Below are 23668 nucleotides of genomic sequence, written 5' to 3' on the forward strand. Positions count from 1 at the left end.
CAATTTTATATGCGACATTTTGAAAATTTTCTGAAATTCTGTTGGTGCTTGAGTGTTGTTGCATCATCACATAACTTTCCTACTGATCTCTCTAAGCTGAGTTGTCCATGATACACTCCTAAATCAAGTGTACCATGCCATTTGATCCTGATGCTGGTAGAGAGAAACTAAAAAACATACACAAGTCATAAAAAGAGGCAACTGTCTTCTTTGCAATCATAATACAACAAAAGGGCTAGGGAACAAATTGATCTAATCATTTTAGCAGGTTGTTAATTTTTTAAATCTAGAAACTACAATTTAGATAGAGACATTCACACTCCACTTGCTGGTCATTTTAAGTAGATATATTCCACTTACGTGTTTATTCTACAGTTTTCCATTGGATTCAACACTTTCACAGAAACCAGTACCTCAGTGGGTCCTCCCTGCAGCTTTCAAGAGTTCATCCTCCCTGCCTCCCCAACAAGTATACCAGATACTTATTATCATCAATGCAAAAACTGTTAAGCATCTAAAACAAGTTACAGGAATGGTATAAAACAAAGGAGTTTAACATTAAGCTATGGAGCTAATTTGCTCTCCCCATTTACTGATTTTACAAGAGTCTTGTTAAATTTCATTTGATGCATTCAGAGTGCCATGTGATTTACATTCACCTTACTGCAGAGTATATTTGGACCTCTGACCATGCCATCCAGTAGTCAGTCAGTCATGAGTGGCCAACATAATACTTGTTCCAAATAAAATTAAAACTATAGTTCCCACATACTGCTGTAAGAACTAATGGGGTTCAGGCTTCCTATCCCAGTTTAACTCTGACTCCCTATAATGAGTGGGGAAAGAAAGGAAGACTGCTCATATGGATGCAGATTTGAATCTTTTCAAACTCTGAAGCAATTCAGATCCAGGATTCCAGTCAAGCTTTTTTTGTACATCACATTTAACAAATTTAAAACGCCACACCAAAAATTGACGAATGAGAAAGTAAGGTGAAGGCCATGACAGTTTATTTGGGAAAACTGTACCTGTCTGATAATGCTGTATGTATACATATCACAGCTTAATTTCCCCTGGACATGTACATTTCATTAATACTAACCTCCTAAAATACTTCAACTGGACCAAGATCAATTTCTGAACAGGCCTTAACACCTCTGTGTAGAATGAATTTGATTGTAGTCTGACCTAATTACTGCAAAGATATTGAATAAAACAATACCTGGCTTAAGCAAACACAAGCCATGGAACTCAGCTCAGAACTACCTCATCACTATCTCAAATAACTAAACTATGTACGGGAAGTTGAAGTACTATATGGGAAGAACTATTACGGGAAGTGGTGAGTTTTGAATGTAGAATGAGACATCATGAGGAAAACAAAGAGCAAGTCAGCTCTAGGACCATGGTCCATATTTTATTTCCACCGTGTTGTTTTTTGCAACATTCTTTTAATAGCTTGCAAATGGTTTCTTTCCTCACTGATTGTCCTTTCTTTTACAAATACTGTTTTTTCCACTTCATCACTTTGTATTTTTTCCTTGGGTACACATTAGCAGCACTGCTGTATGCAAAATGCTCAAAACAGCAATCTCAAAGCATTTTGGGATGAATCTTAAAAACAAAACTACATTCTTAAATTTATTCCTTTAAAACAGTGGTGTGGGGTTAAGCTAGAAAAACTGACATGATCTAGTGGCAGAGCTGTACATTTCTGAAATACAGGTGAGGAATGATTCGTACTTAAACGTAACTATCACTTAACTTCATTTTCCAGGCTTTTGTTTGTGAAAGCTACCTGTGATTAATTTAATTAAGAACAAAAAAGTAAACGTTTTGCTTCCTTAGAAGGTTTTGTTATTTTTGTTTAAGAGAAAAAAGACAGGATAAATAAAAACTCTCTCTCATACTGACCTATAAGAAGGGAACCAATAGGTTAAACACAAACTTCAGACTTAATTCAAGGGAAATAAGTCAGAAAACTCTTTAAAAAGATAGTGTTTACGTATATATAAATGCACCCTGCTTGTCAAAATATTTATACAAAAATTAAGACAATTGTTAATTCTTGAGTGTTATGAACATAGAAATGCCACCTGTTTTCCAAGTCAGTTCAGTCAAGACTGATTTCAGATCATTTATGTTACTGAACATCCCTGAAAATCTGTAACTTAGTAAACTAATGAATCACAGTGGAGTCTCAATTCAGTCAACTGGCAATGTAGATGCAAGTCCGAAATTAAACTGAATCAGCAACTGAACAATTAGCAGATCATTTCAAACTTAAAAAAATGTTTTAACCACGTAGCTTGCATTCATATCCCCTTGATAAACATCATTTTCTATTAGGCTAGCCCTTCAAATTTTCACTCACACTAACGTTTTGTATCACAAAACCTCTCAATATAAAATTCTTTCAGGAAAGGGGATTTAGTGGTGTTGTATTTTTGTATATGTGCTTAACATCCTAGTACATGTAACAAGTAGTCTCCATTTTCAGGGAAAGTGTGAATTAAATTCTCCTTTTTGAGCCAACGCTTGTTGAAAGACAGAACTTGCTGTGCAAACTAGATGGCAGCTGATTTTTTCCAGTCAATATGAGGTTTCATAATCAGTTCCTGTCATAGGCATCAACCCTTCATTCATTCAATCATAAAAATGTGACTTACTAAAAAAGGAAAAATAGAGTCTAAAGGCACAGAATCACATAGCTGCTCTAGTAGGAGTCTGTAAACAGAGAATTGTTTGAATTTAGGAAATCCACATCTAGGAGAGTAAAAAGGCATCTGAAGCAGGCTTTTCTCTAGCCAGCTTCCTTAAAGACCCAAAGGGTTCTGAGGTCTACAAAGTATGCACTAAAATACCATACTTCAAAAAGCAATAAGGCAAATAGTATACTCATTATTTCAAAAAAGTTACAATGGTAGTGTCGGCATACACAGTATAACTTAGTTACAATGCGTGGTACTGTTTCTACTACATAGCCATATAACTGTTTCCTTTCTACATAATCAGATTAAACTGGGATTCCAGGTGAACACAAACCCATCCTTGTACCACCATCTACCACTGGCAATATTTCTTTAACAGCAGCAACGTTTGCTCTGCTGCTGAAGTCATTTGCATATTGAGGAAGTTCACAGATCAAAGTTCAGAGATTAAACACTGTCATACTTGTGAAGAGCTTCTTCTAACTTTTGTGTCACTTTTTGAAAAAAGAGTATTTGCTGTTGCAAGAAATGTTGCATCTGTGATTTAAAGTCCCTCACACGAATTTTGTGAAAATGATTAATTTCTGCTAGGGTTGCAAAAGAAATAATGTTACAGCGTTCTTGAATGCCCTCAGCTTTTTGAAGCTCCATCTTCCCTTCTTCCACATGCCGCTTGCTCTCCTTTACTTTGGTAAGGGCTCCTGTGTAAAGAACAAAATAAAACAGTTGAACTGTAAGGACAATGTGGACTTGACTACTATATTTTAACAAGTGGTTTAATATACACACACACACACATATATATACACTAAGCTGTTTTCACAACTACAGTATTAAAATCAGTAGCATAAAAATTTCACCATTCTGGATATTATGTTTGGAAAAAATCCAGAACAATGATTAGCTGTACAGATAATTAGCTGTTAATTAGATTAGCTGTCAAATATTACATTTCCCAAGAATATGTAAAAAACCTAAATCACATTCATAAATTTTTTGTAGGAAAACATAAAGAGTTGACAAAAAGGTGACATATAAGCAAGTAAGGTTTAACAGATAAAACAGGCTTGTAAAAGAGAAGTCACTCAAATTACATTTTAACTATATGAAGGCTGAATGATGATGCCATGGAACATAAAACAGAGAGCAACTGTAAAACTGACTTGTCCAGGACTTCAGTTTACCAGAACAGAGTGAAGAGTATGACCCTGAAGACTTTGCAGATCTCAGTTGTAGTCATGGGTTTTTACTGATATCAATACACTCTAAAAGATCTTAACATTAATGTTGGAAAGCAATAAAAGCTTTTTCGGAGTGAAAAATCACAGAACAGGGAACCCAGATTTTTTTAAAGATCTAGCTTGCAAAAGCTAGTAAAGGAAAAACATTTCTATTTCACAGTCTTAAAAATCAGATGGTGTCCTTTAGAGAATGACTGATAAATATACTAGCAGTGGAAAAAATCAAAGCACTAGAAAACTAGTCAGATGGATTTAAGCCTACGTAAACACCATAAAAATAACCTCATACAGAAATCTGACTTTCAATAATGTGAGACATCAAATTGAGATCTGAATACGCAAAATCTGACAAATCTGGCATTGTGCTCTTATATTACAGACACCCCGAAATTAGTCCCTTAGTACTACAGAATCTAGAAGCTTATTTTAAAGTTGTGGAAGTCTAGGTGGAGATAAAACAGTCCTGTAGGAGCTAGAAGGAAAACAGAGCAAAAGAACTGATAGCCTTCCTCCTCCTCCAAATAGCTAATTAAAGCACACACATCTTACAAAAACAGAAGAGTGCCAAAACCAGGCTCAAATACTGACATAGAATACTAAGATGTGTCCTAGGCATTCATTTTCGTGGACTCAGTTTCCCCAAATTAGGAACTGCATAAATATTACATATATATTTTATTTATATAACTCAAGACAGTCATACCAACATAGCTTTTATCTTCTCACAAAATTTTAGTCTCATGACATTTTTCACAGCCTTTATGATCACACTTAAGTTACTTGTTTCTTCACCTATTTTTAATGTCTTAAATAACTCTGTCCTTTCATATTACATTTTGTATCACACAAGTGACTACAGTTCACTGACAGGACTCCCTTTACATTTCCTTGAAGAAATGCTTTTCTGTGCGCCCTACCGTCAGCAGAAACTAGTYAGCAAGCTAACAGAGAAGCCTCTGCCTATATATCTTTAAGGGGGACAATCTCCCATCTATCTGCTGGGAGAGAAATTTTGTCAGCCTGAAACCACATATGTAGTAAAAAGTATTAAACAGTAAGAATACAGCCAGTCAACAGTAATATTATTTTCCATTCTTTCCTTGCTGTGCCTGTTTAATATGTCATTTTGGATACTCCTTCCGCAAGCACCCTGACACACAAACTCTGCAGTTTCGATTGCTGCAGCGGAACACGGCCCCGCGCGCAGCTACTGTGGGGCTTGCTGCACGCAGCAGTGCAGGCAGGCAGGCGGGCAGCGCAGGCACTGCGCAGGGCCTTCCAGTCCAAGGCCTTTGGCGTGCCACTAGGTAGTGCGTGTCATCTTTCGTCCTGTCTTTAACGTCTCACCAGGGAACGAGTTAGAACTGAGGATAAATGTATACTCATGCTGGAGCCAAGTTAAATACCAGATGATTTGGTAGACTTGGGGAGCAAAGTTTGTTTCATTTTTGTACCAGAGTAGGGGCTGTGTCTTATAAATAAAAGCTGGAATTCCTAATATCAGAGAAGCATGCACGAGTTCTCTTCATTAAATATCTACCAATTACTTTTTAATTGGGCACAGCTGGGTTGTTTTTCTTTTGTTTTAATAACCAACACTTGGAAAATATACTCTCTGTTATCAGTACTTCTCTACTCTCAAACTCATGTTCTTTTTCTCCATCATTTGCATTTAGGCTGCACTCTACGTGGCAACTTCTCTGTTTGCAGTCCCGGTRTAAGCTCTCAGCCAAGAGCTTAAGAAATTCCTCTCTGTGGTGACGTACTTGCAGAAAGACCATATGGACCCCCGCCCCCTTATTTTTTTTTTTTTAAACTGTGGCAGTAACATTACCAACAAAAGAAGCATAAAGCGAAGACTGAGTCCTGGCTGCCAAAGGCAGCGCACCGAGCAGCTAGAGAGGCCGAGGGCAGGCGCTGCGGCCGGCTCGGCCTGACTCAGCCGCACCTTCCCACATGGCACCTAGCGCCTGCCACCGGCTGCTGCAGCCCACTGACCTCATCATCTCCGGCCTGGCCCAAAAAAACACCACTGAAAAACCTTTCCACATGCAGCACAGCAAGAGGCAGGACGCAAGTCTGTGCCAGAAGATCTCTATTTTCTCCTTTAAAGAGCAAGGAGTCTGTGAGGCAGAGCGTGATCTGAAAAATCTCCGTTAACTCCCACTTGTTCAAGGACACTTCTTTCGACAAACAAAAACGGTCTTAGTAAAAATTTTCTCTACATTTTGTTTGCATTGCAGGAATCCATGCAAAACTGTGAAAAACTGAAATTTGGGACTTACTGGAAGCCAGCTGGAATTGATTAAATAAATATGACAACTCTTTAGTTCTGATGTGGGGAAACAGCTTTAAATGTTATTTCTAAGATGACCAAACTGGAAAAAAAATACTGGAATTTACAGCATCAGCAGCTGAAAGCATAATTAAACTTTTTGGCCTGTAAAATCTTTGAATTATTTTACATCTATAAAAACTATACATTAACAAACATGAAAACTCTCCATAGTAGAAATATTATGTGTTATGCCTTTTTCTGGCATTAAAGAAAAGATATATAATTAGGAAAAGGAATCCAGGGGCAAAACTTGCAACCATTAATACTGTTGTGTTAATGTATACAGATTCATGCTGATACTACAACRGAACTTCCTTTAAAATCTAGATAGGTTACAACTGGAGGTCAGCAATGTGTGACATGACTTTATACTTATGCTTAAGCATGAATTTGATTGCTTTTTGAAGTACCTCTGAATTCAGTGTTGAATTATTAGTGAAACTATGTTAAAGTAACAGAGGAAAAATTTTGGCTTATTTTTAGGGTAAAAAAAAAAATTCCCAAAACACACAGAAACCCCCCCCCATTTATCATATTTTAAAAGGCAAACTAAATCATTTGTTCTAAAATGCCATTTGTAATTTGCTCAGCATCTATTTTAATATGGCTTGGCAAAAAGTGTTGTTAGTTTGCACAGCTTTGCAAATAGCTTTACTAACAATAACATAACATCTGTCATCTCAAATTTTCTCAGAATATATCTCTGTAGTCCACATCCCTTTTATTTGAATCTATACGAGCAAAGCTTTGAGCCTCAACAGAGATTCTTTACCTTCAAGGGTGCAACAACCCAGGCACCTGCAAGTGCAGGATTGTTTGAGGCTTGTGACACTGATACATTGTTGTTTCTCCCTTACAGCAGTGATTTGCAACCCTGGTTTCTTCAAAACTGGGAGAATTAGAAGTTTTAGAGAGCGCAGGTCAAATAATTTTAAAATTACAGAAAAATTAAAGACCTGTTTTTAAAGCCTCAGCAGGTCACATGTTTCTAATTGCAAAAGAGGGGAGAAGGACAGGGCGAGGGAAGAGGGGCAAAGAGAGTAGTTCCTCATGTGCATCCCTGCCTGAAATGAAGGTATTAGTCAGAGACGTCTGGGGGGGGGGGGTAAGTGTCCCATGGTAACCCCTAACGCCTCCTGACCCACAACTTCTAACCCTTCTCACCACAGCCTATATACCACAAAACCTCACCCCCCACCCATTTTCCCCTCACCCCCACTAATCTATCCATTGCCCTCAGCACCCAACCCAAAGTCTTCACTGCTGGCTCTGCCCCAAATCCCTATATTCCTCCGAAGCGCCAAACTCCTCACCCTCCCCTTGACACCTCCCCCTCACCCTCCATTCCAGCCCTGCTGCTGCCCTCTCAGGCTGCTGAAGCTGCCCAAACCCCCCTCTGGCCGAACTACACCGCTGGTTTCTGATTTTAAGGATCCTAATTTATCAAATAYCGGTTTGGACAACCAAAAGAGCAAGACCTATTTCAAGGAAAATTATGGTATCCCTAGAAAAAGCTGAAACACATTTTAAGGGAAAGAAACAGAAGGAGCCTCCTCCCAATGCATATTAGTTTAAGGAAATCTGCTAAATACATGTCTGGCATAAATATCCAAGAACGCACTGTTCCAAGAGTGATGGAATACACGTGTGTGAGTGTGTGTGTGTGAGTGTGCATGGGTGCGTGCGTGTGTGCATATTTTAATTCCAGCTCTAAGGATTCTGTAAAAAATTGCCTATGCATTTAAAGCTTCCAGTCCAACAGAAAAGACTCTTAGGAGATCCGGTTCCACTAATTAGGACTAGCTTTCAAGCAGCAAAGAGGGCCTGGATCAAAAATGCTCAAAAAGCTGCGCTATATCAATTTCTGTTTTTAAAGGTGGGGAAGCAGATGCGAACGTTGTTTTTCATTGTCCAAAGCCTGATGTTAAACAGACTCTGATGCTCACTGAATACTGTTAAAGGCTTAAGAGAAACACATAGGTTTCCGTGCTTGTTTTGATGTATGCAATTAGACAATGCAAAATTATATAAATACATTTAATAGGGGACATTTATAATACGATGCTAGCAGCCAAGAAGACATGGACAACATAAAATTCCTGAAATAAAAAAAATACTTCCAAGCGGTGAAATACACAATATGAATGGCAACTTAAATAGGCGTTGAGGAGTTATCAGGGGAAAAAAAAGTGTATTGAGCCAATAAACTGGCAGGCCTTGTGAACATATGAGACTGCAATGAGGCAGAAACAGTCAAATATCTTAAAAAAAAAAGAAATCCTGAACTTGAGAGCTCTCAGATTTGGGTTAAACAATGCATTTTCCTACAACGTGCAGTTTTATTACTACCACAAATGCTTTAAGATTGTGTGAACAGTTAACTAAGCGTGGGTTTGAATCTGTTCTTGAGCTTGTACTCGCTTTTCCCCTGCACTGTAAGTATGCATATGAACATGCAAACTCATGCAGACGCATATGTGTCCATGCTCTCCTTTATGCATGTGGAATGGATCGCATCCAGTTGCAGGATATGATCAGTCGACCAGCAGTAACCCTGCACTGGTTCTTCACATGTTCAGTGGGGATGTCACAAGCCCGAGTTGCAGCCCGCAACGTGACAGGAAAGCAAATGTCACGGGGCTCAGCTCACAAAGACCTGCAACCACAACTGCTCTTCACCCAACTCCTGCCTCTCACTCAAAGCCAAATCTCCCCTGCACCTGCCAGTATGAGCAATCAATAGCCAAATAACGGTAGTAACTTTTAGAAGTGTACTAATTTCACACTGCTGCATGTCCACCTGAACATCAGCTTTGGAGCTTTACATACAGCAGTCAAGAGCAAGACCTCAGCTGCCTCTTAAGTTAGTTATTCAAATAAAGACAAGCCTAGAGCTAGGAAATTCATTATGGCAAAAGCCCCTTTTTGCTCTGTATTTGTACAGTGTGCAGCACAAGGGACATCTGTTCCATGGCTGGGCTTGCTAGAGTCTTAAAAAACAAAAGCAGTAATGAGTGATACTGTTTACAACTGTATCATTCTTTTCTGAAATACATCTGAGAAACTGCTGCAACAGCAGTGATTTGACTGCAATATTGCATATGGGGAGGAATATGGGCCCAAACACAAATGAGTGAGCTCAACATCTCCTCTAAAAGATAGTGCAACAGTAGCAAGTATCCTTTGAAGTCACACAGGTCTGCAATTCAGTCACCCATTAAGTCACGAATACAGCAACATCTTCAGTATCTCAGTCCAAAACACTGAACTTCAAAACTCACCTAGCTTGTAAAAGCCAACAAGTTAATTTTTAAGACCCTATAATCTAATGCTTTTATGACTGCAGTTACTCAAGTACTTCTTTCACTTTGGTGATGAATTGTGCTAAAACAGAGCAAATAGATTTCTTTCACTAATAGTCAGATAAGAGAAATATATGTAAAACTATTATGAATATTATAACACTATTTCTTTCATCAAATACCCATGTTTTTATTATTATTTACACCCCGAGTTACAGATTTCAAAATAACTGCAAAGGGAATGAAAGAAGACATGGGAGAAAAAAGGGGGAAGTTAGTCCTGCAGTTCCCCCAGATATATTACAAAAAATTTCTGAAATACATTATTAATGGCACTTGGGGAAGGGAGGGTGGGAGGAGGAGTGAAGTAAGTTGAGTGCCAGCCGAACAGTACAGCCTGCGTCTCACATGACAGCTCTTTGTCTTTCACTAGCTGGCTTCAGCAGGGACGTGTTTGCTGCCTGACACGCTGCCGGAGTCACTACTCGCACAGTGGGCAAGAAGCAGCAGTGCTTCCAAATGATGGAAAGGTGACACGCGGCAATCAGTTGCTCCAAACATGCTGGTGCACCAACTTTTAACAACCTAAGAGACATTCATAAAAGATGCAGAAAAAGACAGTAGCCGTAAATGACAGACTGGAAAAAGCCTGAGGAGGGTGATTGCTCTGGCCTTTGTATCAGTGGAAAGCGTGGCAAAACCAAGAACACCACCCTCTTCAATGCCTCCTTTGAGGCACCCTAGCCAATAAGCTTCAGTAAGGCAGCCTCCCCCAGGAATTTGTGTCAAAGTACAAAGGTTCCTCTGAAAGACTGCTCCCTCACAAGGGAACTAAATTAGAGTCAGAAAACATTGTGTTCTTTAAAGAAACTCAAGGTTTAACAAAGAATATCTTTCAACAGTTACGACTGAGAAATCTTGAGAAAATAAAACTACCTGTGTAATAAATAATTTTTATCTTTGCACAGTCAGCAAACTACAAAATAAAATCTGGTGCAYTACTTCTTACAAGGAAGTAAAATAACTTGCATTTCCATGCCATTAAGCTATTCCTCATATTAAATATTTTAAATACACAGGCCTAACTGTAGGCTTCTGTGGTGTGTCTTTTAAAACATGCTACTCAATATTTAAGGGAGAACTTTGAACTCCAATGACTCCCTTTGCTTTACCTTTATTTTGAGAGACCAGCTCTAATATAAGACACCAGCTCTAAAAAGAAGGGAGAAAACAACATATTCAGTACATTGCTTTTGGTGAGTTATACAAAAGGGTACAAAAGCAGAAATGTAATTAGAAATATGTTTACTCTTTCCTTATCAAGGAATCTAATGCTGGGAGTATTTAACCACAACTCTTTGCTTAAAATTTAAGAGGCAAACCCTGTGTAGCCCATGTGCACATAGCCACAGTTTTGATTTACTGTCATTCTCAAAAAAACATCTGAGGCAGAAACAACATTATCTCTAATCCAGTGTAACTGCAGACTGCTGCCAAAACAAGCCAGTCTACATGGCCCTCCCACCGACACCATATCTAGCAAAGATGTTGTTACAGGATGACTCAGATGATTGATCCAATAAAAAACTGCATTTGGCCTGGAGGGGAAGGAGATGGTGGCTTAGTTTTATCAATGGCTTAGCTATTTGATCTGACTCAGCCCATGGCTACACAATTATTAGATCCAGTGCAAGGGAAGTAGCAGAACCACCACACCAGACTATATGTAATGTGAAATCATACCCTGAACTCTTCTGTGCAATGCATTCCTCCAATCATTAGAATTTAAGTGTCGTCTTCCCCTAAAAGCAAACTCTGATTTTTGGCCATCCTTAAACGTCAAGAACATTCTTTGTAAAAGAGATTTTAGAAACCAGAGGGTAGGTTTTCCTCAATCATAGTCTGCTACTTATCATCAGGAATTTCAAATTATTTCTGGAGGAACAAATACATTGCATTCCACAGTTAGCACAAGAATTTAAGTGACCTCTGCCCATGTTACTAAYGGCTACATTAGGAATTTCAAACCATTTATAAGGAAAAAACCCAAGATATTTCTAGTCCTTGTGGTTTCGATAAAACTGTACTAAGTAGAATAGCAAACTCAAGGCTGTGTTTTCTGCTATATTCTACAGGGAGGGAACTAGAAGCTTCCTAAAACAGAACTAGTCCTAATTTTTTTCAAAAAGCTATGTAATAGTCCATAAGTAGCATCAACAATTGAAAAGTACATCAATTATTTTGCTGATGATCATCACGCTGCTCAGTACTAACAAATATCCCAAATCAGATTTAATCAACAAACAAGTCCTAGACTTATGTTCTACTCAACTTCGCTATACGAAAATGTTAGCTAATTCATATGCTATTGTGAAATTTCACATGTATTAACTGTAATGTGCAGTACTTCAAAGTGACCAGAACTGAAGCTGGAGTAGAACAGGAAAGCGTCAATATAAAAATATATTAGTTTTGGTTAGTTGTACTGCTGGACCAATCTCTTCCTCCCCTGCCCAAAAAAGAAAAAAAACAACATCTCTCTCCCAATTCAAAGTAAAACTATAAAATTGCATGTAACAGAATGGAGATTTCACTGTGTTGACAGATGATTGCAAAGAATGCAACAAGCAAAGATTAATCGAACAAGCCTACGTCAAGTTAAGATTCTGCAAATTCTTTGCATTTTTGGCTAATATATAGAAAGGAAAGCAGCATAATGGGAATTTTCCTGAAATTAAAAACAGAAGGCTTCCCTAGTAGAGACTTAACTGTATAAGAGAAATATCATAGTGAAAAAGTATCAGCACAGTAACTAAAGAAAGAACGACTCACTACTCTAAAATCTGGTTATAGAGTTTTAAACAGAAAAAAAACAAGTGATCTTCAACATCAAAGATGAAAAGTAGTAGTGATTTGTCTCTTCTGAAAATGCCAACAAAATAGAATTTTCAAAACCAGGATTTCTAATTCAGTGATGATGTTCTCCTATTTTAAAAAAGTTCTATTTTTCAGAACGAAAGTAAGTTTGAAATACAAAAATAAAATAAATGAAACTGTACCTTCTTTAGTATATACAGGATTTTTTTAAATAGATATGTGAAAATGGCTATAATGTTTTTAGAATCTGCAGCAATTAAAAATACAACAGCAGTTATTGTAAAATACTACAGCAATTAAAAAACTTTATTTCTTATTTCTTTCTGAATGCTCAGAACACTATTAGAATAAAATAATACTATCCTAAAAATCTACACTCCTAATTATAGTGCTCTGCTAACATTTAGGTTAACATTGATTGACTGCTGAATGATTAATGTTAGGTAGAATTGTTTATGCTTCCAGTTATCCTCTTGCAAAGCCCACTGAAAGCTTTTTCTGAAAGATGTATTCTCCAGTCCAGAATAAAATCACTTTCTAATCTAGACAATCCAGAGATCAGGAATAAATAAAACAGCCTTTGCCAGAGATTACAGAAACTTGACAAGTTCTAATCACATTTACTCATTTTAACAAAGATATTAATTTAATTCATATATAACTGATTAATGATGGTGCTAGAATGCAGGGTCAAATGGCACCCAACTTTAAAGAACTATCAGTGTTAATGAATACTGTATACGTTTAACTGCAATCCCATTTTTCTTATAATCCCACACTTTAAATCTCATCAGATGCATTGTGCCTACAACAGCAAGCTGCTGTGCATACACATAAGAAGAGCGTTCTTGGCCAATTTATTTTTCCAGAGCTACAAAGACTTTTATCAGACCTCTACATGTTCTGAGACTCCAAAATGCTTATGCTGCTGAAAAATATTTAAATTAACACACTGGCAATGTACATTTCAGCTCTAAAGTCCCAAAGATAAATCTACCAGTTTTGGCATGCAGCACCTCCAATAAGAATGTATCGCTAGGTTAATCACAATGCTATGCAAGCAACAAGCCATAGTTTGCCTGTAAAGCAGCTAATGATTGTATGTGAGAGCAAGATGTCAAAATAATGAAAGAAATTCTACAGAATTATCAGCCTATTTCACCTACTGCGCAGCATAACCCCATTAACAAAACAAAAAAACCCTATACTGCTGCATAACCACATGTGAAAACAGTGCAAAATCAGTTGGAAGTTTTCCATTCAAACTTCAAATRCAGTGATTTTAAAATAAACATCTATCTTTAGGTGTCCTGGATACAGACGGTGCTTTCAGCAAACAAACTGCCTTACGCTAGCCACTACAGCACGTTTGACCTGTATTAATGAGTAATTCTACTGACTTTATGTGTACCTACAGTGATGTCTGAAGGGAGGGCCTCTCAGGAATAATTTGATCTCCTAAAAATGAACAGAATAACAAAAGACCCATAGTCCAGCTAGGTTACGTATATTGTTTTCCATGATCATAAACACATCATTTTGCATCACAGCCCGAGAGGCAAACATTAGATAATGCTAGTTTTGTCCAATGCTAGGAGAGCCTGTACTCCTCAGCACTCACATGCACAACTTAAGGAGTTTATCTCTGACAACACTTTAGCTGATGCTACAGACTGGGGGTACAGAAGGGGGTGAAACTTAAATTAGGTCTGGGTATCAGAAATGCAGTATTTGTGCCTATTTGTTAGAAATACAGTACATTTGTCATTTGAAAATCATGTCATGCTGAACTGTTTCAGGGTGGATACTCCTGAAAATTTAAGCCAGTGCAATTTGTAGAAGTACCAAGATGAAAATTTTCAGTAATTTTAAGTACTTCTTACTAGTTTACATTTAAGTGTGGCACTAAACAGACCGGCCTCTGCCTCTGGTAAACATGTTATGTTTTCTTTCATATCTTCTCCTGCCTCCTATGATAGAAACACTTGGAGAAAGAAGAGGAAGGAGGTGAGTATGTCTATACAATCAGAATGCAAATCTATTCATTTGTAATGGCAACATTTTGTCTCTTCTTAGGCTCAACTGGCTTTTATAATAAATCTTTGTTCTTCCTGAATTTAAGTTGGTCTATTACAGTTTAAATGCCATAGGCTGTTCTGAACATTAGTTCCTCCCATTCAGGATGTTAAGAACAGGTACTTTTCTGTTGGAATGATGCTACAGACTTTTAACAGCTTTTATAAATGCCATGTTCATAATGCCTACTTCAAGAAACCACCTAAATCAGAAATGAGGCTGTGCATGCATGATATGAATTAATTTTCAGTAAAACTGGTTAACAGCATATGAGCAGAAATGCCTCCTCCAGATCTACAGAAGATGAATAGAAGTCATCGCCAAAATGAATGTAACCACCATTACATCAAATGAAAGATTCTTCAAAATCTTCTTGAGATTCACCAGGTGTAGACAGACAGGAGAAGACAGGTAACACAGCAGAAGACACTGCTATCCCATCATCAAAAGAAGCAAGTACAAATGGAGAGTCCACCTACTCATACACCCCTACTTTACTGAGATGCTGTGAAAGAGCTGCTTTTGGATGCTGTTCCCTGCATAGGTTGAAGGAAGCAAAGAGTGCACAATTTACGGCATTTGTTTGTCCACTGTCATCTGCTTAGCTCCACTACTCTCCTAAGCAGAAGAGGAGCAAATATAATATGCATAGGCATAACTTCTATATAAATTTATATGAAAAGAGTCAAGATCCAAAAATTTACATAGTGAAAGAAATGCAGATACTGCTCCACTTTTTCCCTAATGCCCTTTAAATGCTCTCTCTTGGAACTCTGAACACTGCAGTATCTGAGGAGGGACAACAAGAAGTAGAATCCTTGCTGTAATAAAAATATCTAAGGTAAAACAACATCAACGGGACCAGTTAAAATATATTTTATAGTATTATAAAAGCATGTGAACATTACAATGTTATAAAACATTATAATGCTATATAGAGATTATAAATTATATAATATAAAATAATATTACAGTATAATAAAGGCAGAAGAGAATTGTCTGCCTTTCAAGGAGAAAGAGACTGCATTTGAGCCTTTCTAGAACTGCAAGCAATTGGAAAATGCGGTGTGATTACCATGAAATTTGGTAGACTGGGTCTTTCTTCAGTATACTGTAAGCTAGCTGGCATAGCCATTCATGCATATAACGATTTAAAGTTTGAAAAAACTAGAATACCAAGCTGCTCTTTGCCCATGGGCCAAAATGCAATGCCAACTTCTCAATAATAGTATTTATCTGCTTTTCATGTTGTTAYGAAAGAACTGTATGGGGGCATTAAAAAGGGTAGTTTAGTTCATCATGATTATAGAAGTTGTCCACACATGACACATTACTACCTAAAACAAAGGCTAAAGTCATCACTTTTCCATGCTCTGCTATGAGAACAACGCAAAGTCCTTGACAAGATCTGAAAAGATAATTTAAATGTATGCCCTCCATGACCAATTTCTGGAAACATTCACTCCAAAATTTTAAATGCACTTTCCACTATGTTGTTTTTTTTGTTTAAATCATCATGACCTTCATGAAAGATATTAACAGACTGTGTAGAAAGCGTTTGCCATTTATTTGCTCTAGTCTGTTGATAAGACTAATGTTTTGGGGGCTAAGCCAAATGTAATTTAATTTTTTTATTAGAACTTTGAATACTGTGCTATTTGAACTAGGCAATTTAAAGTAAGTAAGGTACCAGCTGGATAGGTTTATACAGTCTGCACATATTAACTTGGCATTTTAACTGTTCAAACACAGAATCTAACAGTAAAATCATGGAAAGATGTTGGAAAGGTTGGAACATGTCCTTGTTTCAAAGGTGACTTGCAAAATAAAAAAAATTGGCCAGCTTGTTTGTTTTYGATAATGTGCTTTCAAAGACTTGAAAGAGTTCCAGACGTTACTTTCCGTTTTCAGTCTACCAATTCTTGCCTTCCCTGTTCGGATGGAATTTTTTTTAGCATGACCTGGAGTTCTCTCAATCATAAGAGCAGGACAGTGGATCTCAGCTTCTTCATAAACTTCACGCTGAAAAAGTATTAAATAGTCTTTGAAATAAAAATTACTTCCTCTTTCTAGGGAAATCATTTTTACTTCCTTAATATCTGCACTGTCCTATACTCTCTAGTTGTTCACAAGGTTTATGCAATAGACAGAGCCTTAATGCCTATGGTGAACAAGTACTTAAAAGAAGTACTTGTTCTTACAAGAGCTGAGAACTGTATTTCCTGTGATCAAAACTAAAGGCATGAGCTCTGACCAAAACATTTCCAGCCAGTTAGTATTTATATGGGCAGTCTGAATGGACTCTCTGGTGTGCAGTAATGCACGTGATCTGTCCTACGAGAGGAACAGTTATATCCTTCCTCTGCTAAGCTGCCTGTCTTTGAAAAATTCACTCGGGTTTTATCATCTATGAAAACTCTCTCCCTCATCAAATGTGTATGAAATCTGCTAACGTGTTCCAAAAGGTAATAGGACCCAGAAACGCATCATGACTGCATGAATCTTGTTCCCTCAGAAAACTAAGCTAAGGAGAGATTGTGGGGGGGAAGGGGAAAAAGGGAAAACATGTACTTTAAGGAAACCCATGCATCTTTTAGGTTTTCTTCATGCAGACAGGACATAGAAGCTCAAATTTTTCTTACTGTTTAATCTTTTTCAGATAAGGCCATTGCCCAATTTTAGTCTTACTCATTGTTGTTCTTTGTGTGATTTACACACACTTACCCCCAGGGAAGCTATAATTTATTAAAGCTGCTAAATATGGGGATGCTCTCACAGTTTAGCCATCTGAAAGTCTCAGTTACCTTCAGGTTACCTTCACTGGTAACCTGAACGCGCTATTGGGCATTTCAGTAGCAAGTAGACAAACAGTACATCATCCCTGCAACAGCGATGGGAAGCTGAGAGGGCAAGAAATACAACAAGCATCCTGGAGTAATCCATCCCTGCTCATCAAAGTCCTTAAACAGATGAAACGTAGGTACCCATCTCTTTTTACTGACTATAGCGGTCATCTGGCTAAGATTACATACCTAGCTTTTAGACAGTAAATTTAGCTGAGTTGAACCCCATGCAAAGTATATGTATTTGAGGCCAAAGTAAAAAAAGGGGGAGGGAGGAAAGGGGAGGGAAAAAAGCAAAAAATGAGGGATGGAGAGAACATGAGTGCACAACAAATTTAGGAGGCTAGAAAGGAAGCAAGAGAGAAAAGCCCTGCTCTTACATTTTAGGTATGAATTTTGAGCAGTCTAACTCATTCATGAACACACATACCCCTCTTCTTTCCCCACAAGAATCACTGAAAATGTTATAAAGAGCTCCAGGTTTCACTGGTGTTCAGGGCTGGGTTGCACCGATGCTTGAAATTTTGACACACTACCAGCTGGAATGTGTTTTCAGCTATAATTTTGTAAGGTAGTCTAAAAACAAACTCTGGACATTCTTTAAAGCCAACGTCCAGAATTAAGTTTGCTTCAGATAAATAAGACTATTTGCCTTATTTTACTTTTCTGAAACAGTGATCAAGAAGTAAAAGGATCATTCTGTCTTTTTTTTTTTTTAATAATTCTTTTAAACCTTGGAGTGTAGAGGAAGTCAATTGTTGCCTACATCTTAGAAAACATTTAGACCACTTTCTCAAATCTGTTTTGCAAAAATCRTAACTGAAGTTTATTAGCATTAATATCATAATGATAAGACAAGGATTCTGGAAAGCAGAGATGAAGCATTAAGTTAATCAGTATTTCTTCCACTTTCAGAAATCATAAGAGACCTCAGTAACTCCTCAAATATAACTGAAAAGAAGAAAAAAATCACTTCTCCACTCCAACCAAGCAAATATCAAAACTAGCCAGCCACAGACAAGCATGAACTACAATACTAGCATATATTACCTCAAATTCTCATATGTGCACAAGTTTTCTGAACCTGTGCTTGCATGGGCCTGCAATGAGCATTTTATGTTACAGATTATGGAAATCAGAAGATCTCATCAGTAGAGTGAAGCCCTAGCAATTAACATTTAGAAACTATTCTGCCAAGAATGCCTAGGGAATTTCCACGAGTAGACCTCAGTAACACAAAAAAAGGCACTCTCCATTACAAATGGAGATGGGATTCTGCTTTTCTTGTCAAACTTAAACAATTTAATCTAGTATTTCTTGGATGATACACCACTTCTGCAAAAGAAAATGACAAACAAAAGTGTAGCTTAGTTTTAGCCTACTGAACTTAATCCTCCTCTTCAACAAATGTTTGCCAGAGGCCAAAGAAAACTAAGTACAAGTATATTTCCGTCTAATATATTTGGGTCTTCCATTCCAGAAAACACAGGTATGCACAAGAATACTTTCATGTAAGCATTTTAGAAGCATTTCCCTAAGAGGCGTTGAGGGCTAGATTCATAAAGGTTTTTGAGTGCTTAGATGCTCAGAGCTACCACTCTGCTGCTGTCCTTACAGAAGCCATTTTTTCCCCCAAGTGCTCAGTTTTCAAAGTAAAACCTATAAAACAGCTGTTTTTCACAGTATCCATGTCTTGGAACTGAAATGCTTGGTGCCAGTCTCAATGAGACTCTCAAATGAAGTATTTCCAGATGGAAATGTGGGATTCCCAACTCAACTGTTGGGAATCACTTGTAGGGCTCAATCCAACGGATCTTCTCAGATCTGGACTGGAGTGCACACAATACCAGATAAGGCCTCTCACAAAGCACAGCCACTTTGGTACTCAACTGGACTGTGTGACAACAAAGTTCAAATCCTTCTTTTGCCTCTTCTGGAGCAGGAACCTTAACTTTTTATCACCTCAAAAAATTCCTTAAACACTGGGTACTCAATATCATAAAGAAGGCAGAAATAGGTGAATCTTTAGAAATTTCCTATTGAAATTATTGCCACTTCATAAAATATTTACAGTAAACATAAGACCAGAAACAGTTTGAAAATATACCCACAGTCTACTGGTTATTATGTTTATATAATTGACCAAAATGCCAATCCCTTTCCAAACATTTCAGATCATGTATGATGTCCTCAACACAAGAGGCGGAAAAACCTGCACCCCAGAAGAATTAAAAGCACAATGGTTAACACACATTCCTGCCATTATATGGACAAAGCAACAGTGGGCTTTGTGCTTCTGGTTTATAATTCTAGGAGAATAGATAATGCCCAAAATGTGTAAAACTTTTGTCTCCAGCTCAGAGATTCTTTGGCATTCTTTTTGCAGAAGAAATGTTGCAGAAATTATTCAAAAACCCCACACGTGCAGACTTCTCAATTCATACCACAAAACAAACTTGAACCAACTTGTATATTACTCAGATTTTAATCTTGATTCAAAAAGGAGTCCTTACGTCTAATCTCAAATCTCAAATCACATTAAGCAGCTGTCCAACTACCTGCAGCAGAGCAAACCCATAACAAAACAAGGCAGTCTAACATCCCACCCACAGATTTGGGTACATTTTGGGCACAGCTACCCTTATTTTTTGGTGTTTCTCAGGATGAGTGGAATGTAGAAATGCAGTGTAGAAAAGAACCGGGCTTTTCATCCCAAATGGACAATGCATTTGCACTATGTAGAAAAAAAATGGAGAAGTACTCATAGCTTCAGAGTTCATCTTTTTACAAGCCGTGCCCATTTTAGCAATATGTCAACCAGGCCACTATTTCTACTACCTCTAAGGGTGCTTTTGGGTCATTTTATTATATGAAGTTGTACACTAGAAAATAAAACACTGAAAGACACTTGAACTCTGTTTTTCAGACGATCTATTATCACCAACAGATTTTTGTTTGGTCTACAGAAATAACAATAATTCTCAAATACTGGCAACCTTCCCAGATTGTAAATTTAAAAGAATTCTATTACGTTGTAAGAACAGCAAATAAACAGTTCATATTTTCAGCTGAAGTTTACCATTTGGAATTGAAAAGTTATACCTTGTTACTAGTAGCTCTTAAGAGTAGTAAAACAGSAATATCCTGGAGGAAAAAAAAATGATATTCCCCTCAATTTTCTTCCAGTTTGTCTGTTTTGTAAAAAAAGAAGAAGAAGAGGAAGAATAGGAAGCAAAAAAAAGTAACCTAGCTCTAACCCTATTCCTATGATGAATATGGACATTTAAGAGACCAAGTAGATCTCTCAAGCCTATGTCATTTTCTGAACACAAATAAGTACCAGGGATAATACTTGACTGAAGAAAGTGTTAGCCTAGAGGTGCTGAAACATTAATACATGTACACAGACTCACTGTACATTTCTTCAAGCAATTTCAGAACAGCATTCTGCCACAAAATCTACTCTACTTGTGTGCTACGCTCATGCATTTCTCTAGCGGAAGCTCATTTAGAAGAACTTTCCCCAACTTATCTTCATCAAGGCAAATCTTACCAATAAGTGCAAACTAAAACAGAACTAAAGAGGAAGCAAAGACATACAAGTTGAAGGAAATACCGGTTGAGTCAACCACATATGTTCTTATTCCCAATCTTCTTCTCAAAGTAAAGTCTCCAAAAGTACTACAGGAAGAATTCTATATAGTCTTAAAGCTTTAAGATATATTATTTAAATAGTATATACTATCTGCTGTTTTACTGCACCTAATAAAAATCCTTCCCTTTAATTTTTCCCAGATTATAAATAATCTATTAGTTGACACCTCACTTTAAAATTCTCTTCTGCTAAACATGAGATATTGCCAAGGTCACCCTTCTCTCCAAAATCAAAATATTTGAAAGTTGCTATCAGAAAACAATGCCACACCAGCTAAAAGAACAACTCAAAGGTTAGGTTACACGTTCCCCTTTTCTCTTCAAAAAAACATTACAATTGTCAAAGTTTTCACTCCGTTCTCAAGATTCTACAGGAGAATGAAAATCTGAATTTGATGTATATAATTCTTTATGACAAAAATACTTTATTACATAACAACAAATTTGGCACTTTACTTTGCACTCTCTACCACCTCTAGCTCCTCAGATTTTCCCAGCAATAATGTAGACTTTCTGAAAGCTGGCTTTTTTCAAAAATTTCCAGARAAGAAGCTCATGTATTTTCTTTGTTTTATAACTATTAAACACACCATTTTCTGTACAGCATATGTGATGCTGATGCTGACGCTCGGTCACCTTCACAGCTAGAACCCCTACATACATCTGATATTGAAGTTGAAAATCATAGATAAGGAATATAACAGCGAAGGGATATATGAAGAGTGTTAACTTCGCAGCAGCAAAATCACCTACACTTATTTAGCATTACAAACGTCTACTTATCTGAACAAATGTCACTAGTTACATAGCAGATGATTCTTTCATTACTGGAGATGCTTTCTCTCCAAAGGATCACAAAGTGCCATACAAACAGCAATCAGAACCTGAGAAATTGTTTCAGTCAGAAAGGTTAACAGCAGCAAGGTTAACAGATGAGCGACACCTTTCTATGATAATAAGAGGATGAACAACTCCTACTTAGAACACTGCGGCAGACTATTATCCTTACAAAGGCCTTAAAAGAGTTTAGCGCATGGCCAAACAGACAAAAGCCAGCTGCTTTAAACACCTCATCTGAATGTCTTACACTGCAAAATGCACATAACACAATGTTATGAGGCTAAACCTCAAACGAGATGGGCAACTGGAGTATCTTCAGATTACTTCATATTTAATATCTAACAAAATTTAAGCCTTTGGTACAGAAYGAAAATTGTCACTGTTGTGTTTTTTGTATTTTTAGCATCAGTTTACCTGAATAAACACTGAAAGATTTAGCCCAAGCCCAGCAAGCCAGACACAGAAAAAATTCATYCCCTGGTTCCTCCATCTGTGTGCATACCACTAATATGTAAAACTTCATCATTTCAGAAGACACATAAGGGTGTTACCTTTCTGGACGTGGATGATGTCTGGGAAGTTGGCCAAATGCCCCTGATACAGAGCTAACAAGTCCATCACAGGATCTAGATCCTGTCGGGGCTGATCTGCAAAGAGGTCCCCTATGGCATCGTAGGCTTCCCCAGTGAAGGCTATGGCTTGGTTGAGGCCAGCCGAAAAGGCCTGCTGGTCCAGCTCAAAGGCCTGACTGAGGCACTTAAAGGAGTGCCCTACCTTCTGGTATTCCTTCTTGAAACCAGTGACTTGTTTGCGGGCAAACTCATTGGCCGTGTGATTGAGCTGCAGAGCACTCTCATCCATCTTCTTCGTGAAGGCTTTGAAGCCATCCACCTGGCTTTCCACCTCCTGCAAGTCCAGGCCAGCCCCAGGGCCAGCGGGGACACTGATAGTCAGGAAAAAGTTGGCACCCACCATCTCATCTTTCTCAGCCTTGCGCTTGCCTTGCTTCCAGGCCTTCTCATCTGTGCTCGGACAGGTGAGGAAGTGCTGGAAGGCATCGCACTGGGCCAGTACAGGGTGGCTGCACATGTGGTCCATCCACCAGGCCAGGCCTTTGCGGCGTTTGGAGATGAAGTCCTCCTCGAAGCGTCCAGTGGCCTGCTTCTCAGGTAAGTGGGGCACRGAAATGACGGGGAACTTCTCGGCCAGGCGCCCGTAGAGCCAGTCGAAGTGCTTGTAGCGGCGGTGCACCTGCTGCCCCGTGTGGCTGGGCACCAGCTTGTAGGCAATGTAGCTCTTCATGCCCTTGAACTTGGTCTGCTTGGTGGGGTCTTCAATGGAGCACTGGAAGGGGTAGGGGTTCTCCTGCCACTCGGGGCCCCGGGGGCCCAGCACCACGCACAGCTTGTCCCCGTCCTTCACGAAGCCCGACGCCTCGCCCAGCACGAAGGCCTCGCCGCCGGACTTGACGAAGGTGGAGAAGCGGTTGAGGTTGCGGCTCACCGTGGCGGAGCTCTTGGCGGCGCCGCCACCGGGCGGGTGCGGGTGGCCGGGCAGGTGGCCGCCGCCGCCGCGGGACCCCAGCGACAGCTCGGACCGCGTCGACAGGCGGTAGCGGCCGGAGGCGCCGCCGCCGCCCGCCGCCTCGTAGTCGGGGTAGGAGCTGCCCAGGGCGCCGGGCTCGTCCGCCACCGTGGAGCTGTCGTCCCAGTCATCGTCCCAGTCGTCATCGCTGCCCTGGCTGGGCTGGTAGGAGCCGCCGTAGGGCGCCGGCGGGAAGGGGCAG

General features: G+C 38.7%; 1 protein-coding gene across 1 annotated transcript; it reads right to left on the reverse strand.

The window, feature by feature from the left end:
* Nucleotides 1-435: 435 nt before the first annotated feature.
* On the reverse strand, nt 436-23661 carry SNX18 (sorting nexin 18; the record flags this gene model as incomplete). The annotated part of the gene is made up of 2 exons (XM_026062707.1): nt 436-3412; nt 22434-23661. Coding segments are annotated over 2 exons (1482 nt in total), but the record flags the coding sequence as incomplete, so codon positions are not given.
* Nucleotides 23662-23668: the final 7 nt, after the last annotated feature.

This window comes from Apteryx rowi, unplaced genomic scaffold (genome assembly GCF_003343035.1).
Source record: "Apteryx rowi isolate R43461 unplaced genomic scaffold, aptRow1 scaffold_192, whole genome shotgun sequence".
Lineage (NCBI taxonomy): Eukaryota > Metazoa > Chordata > Aves > Apterygiformes > Apterygidae > Apteryx > Apteryx rowi.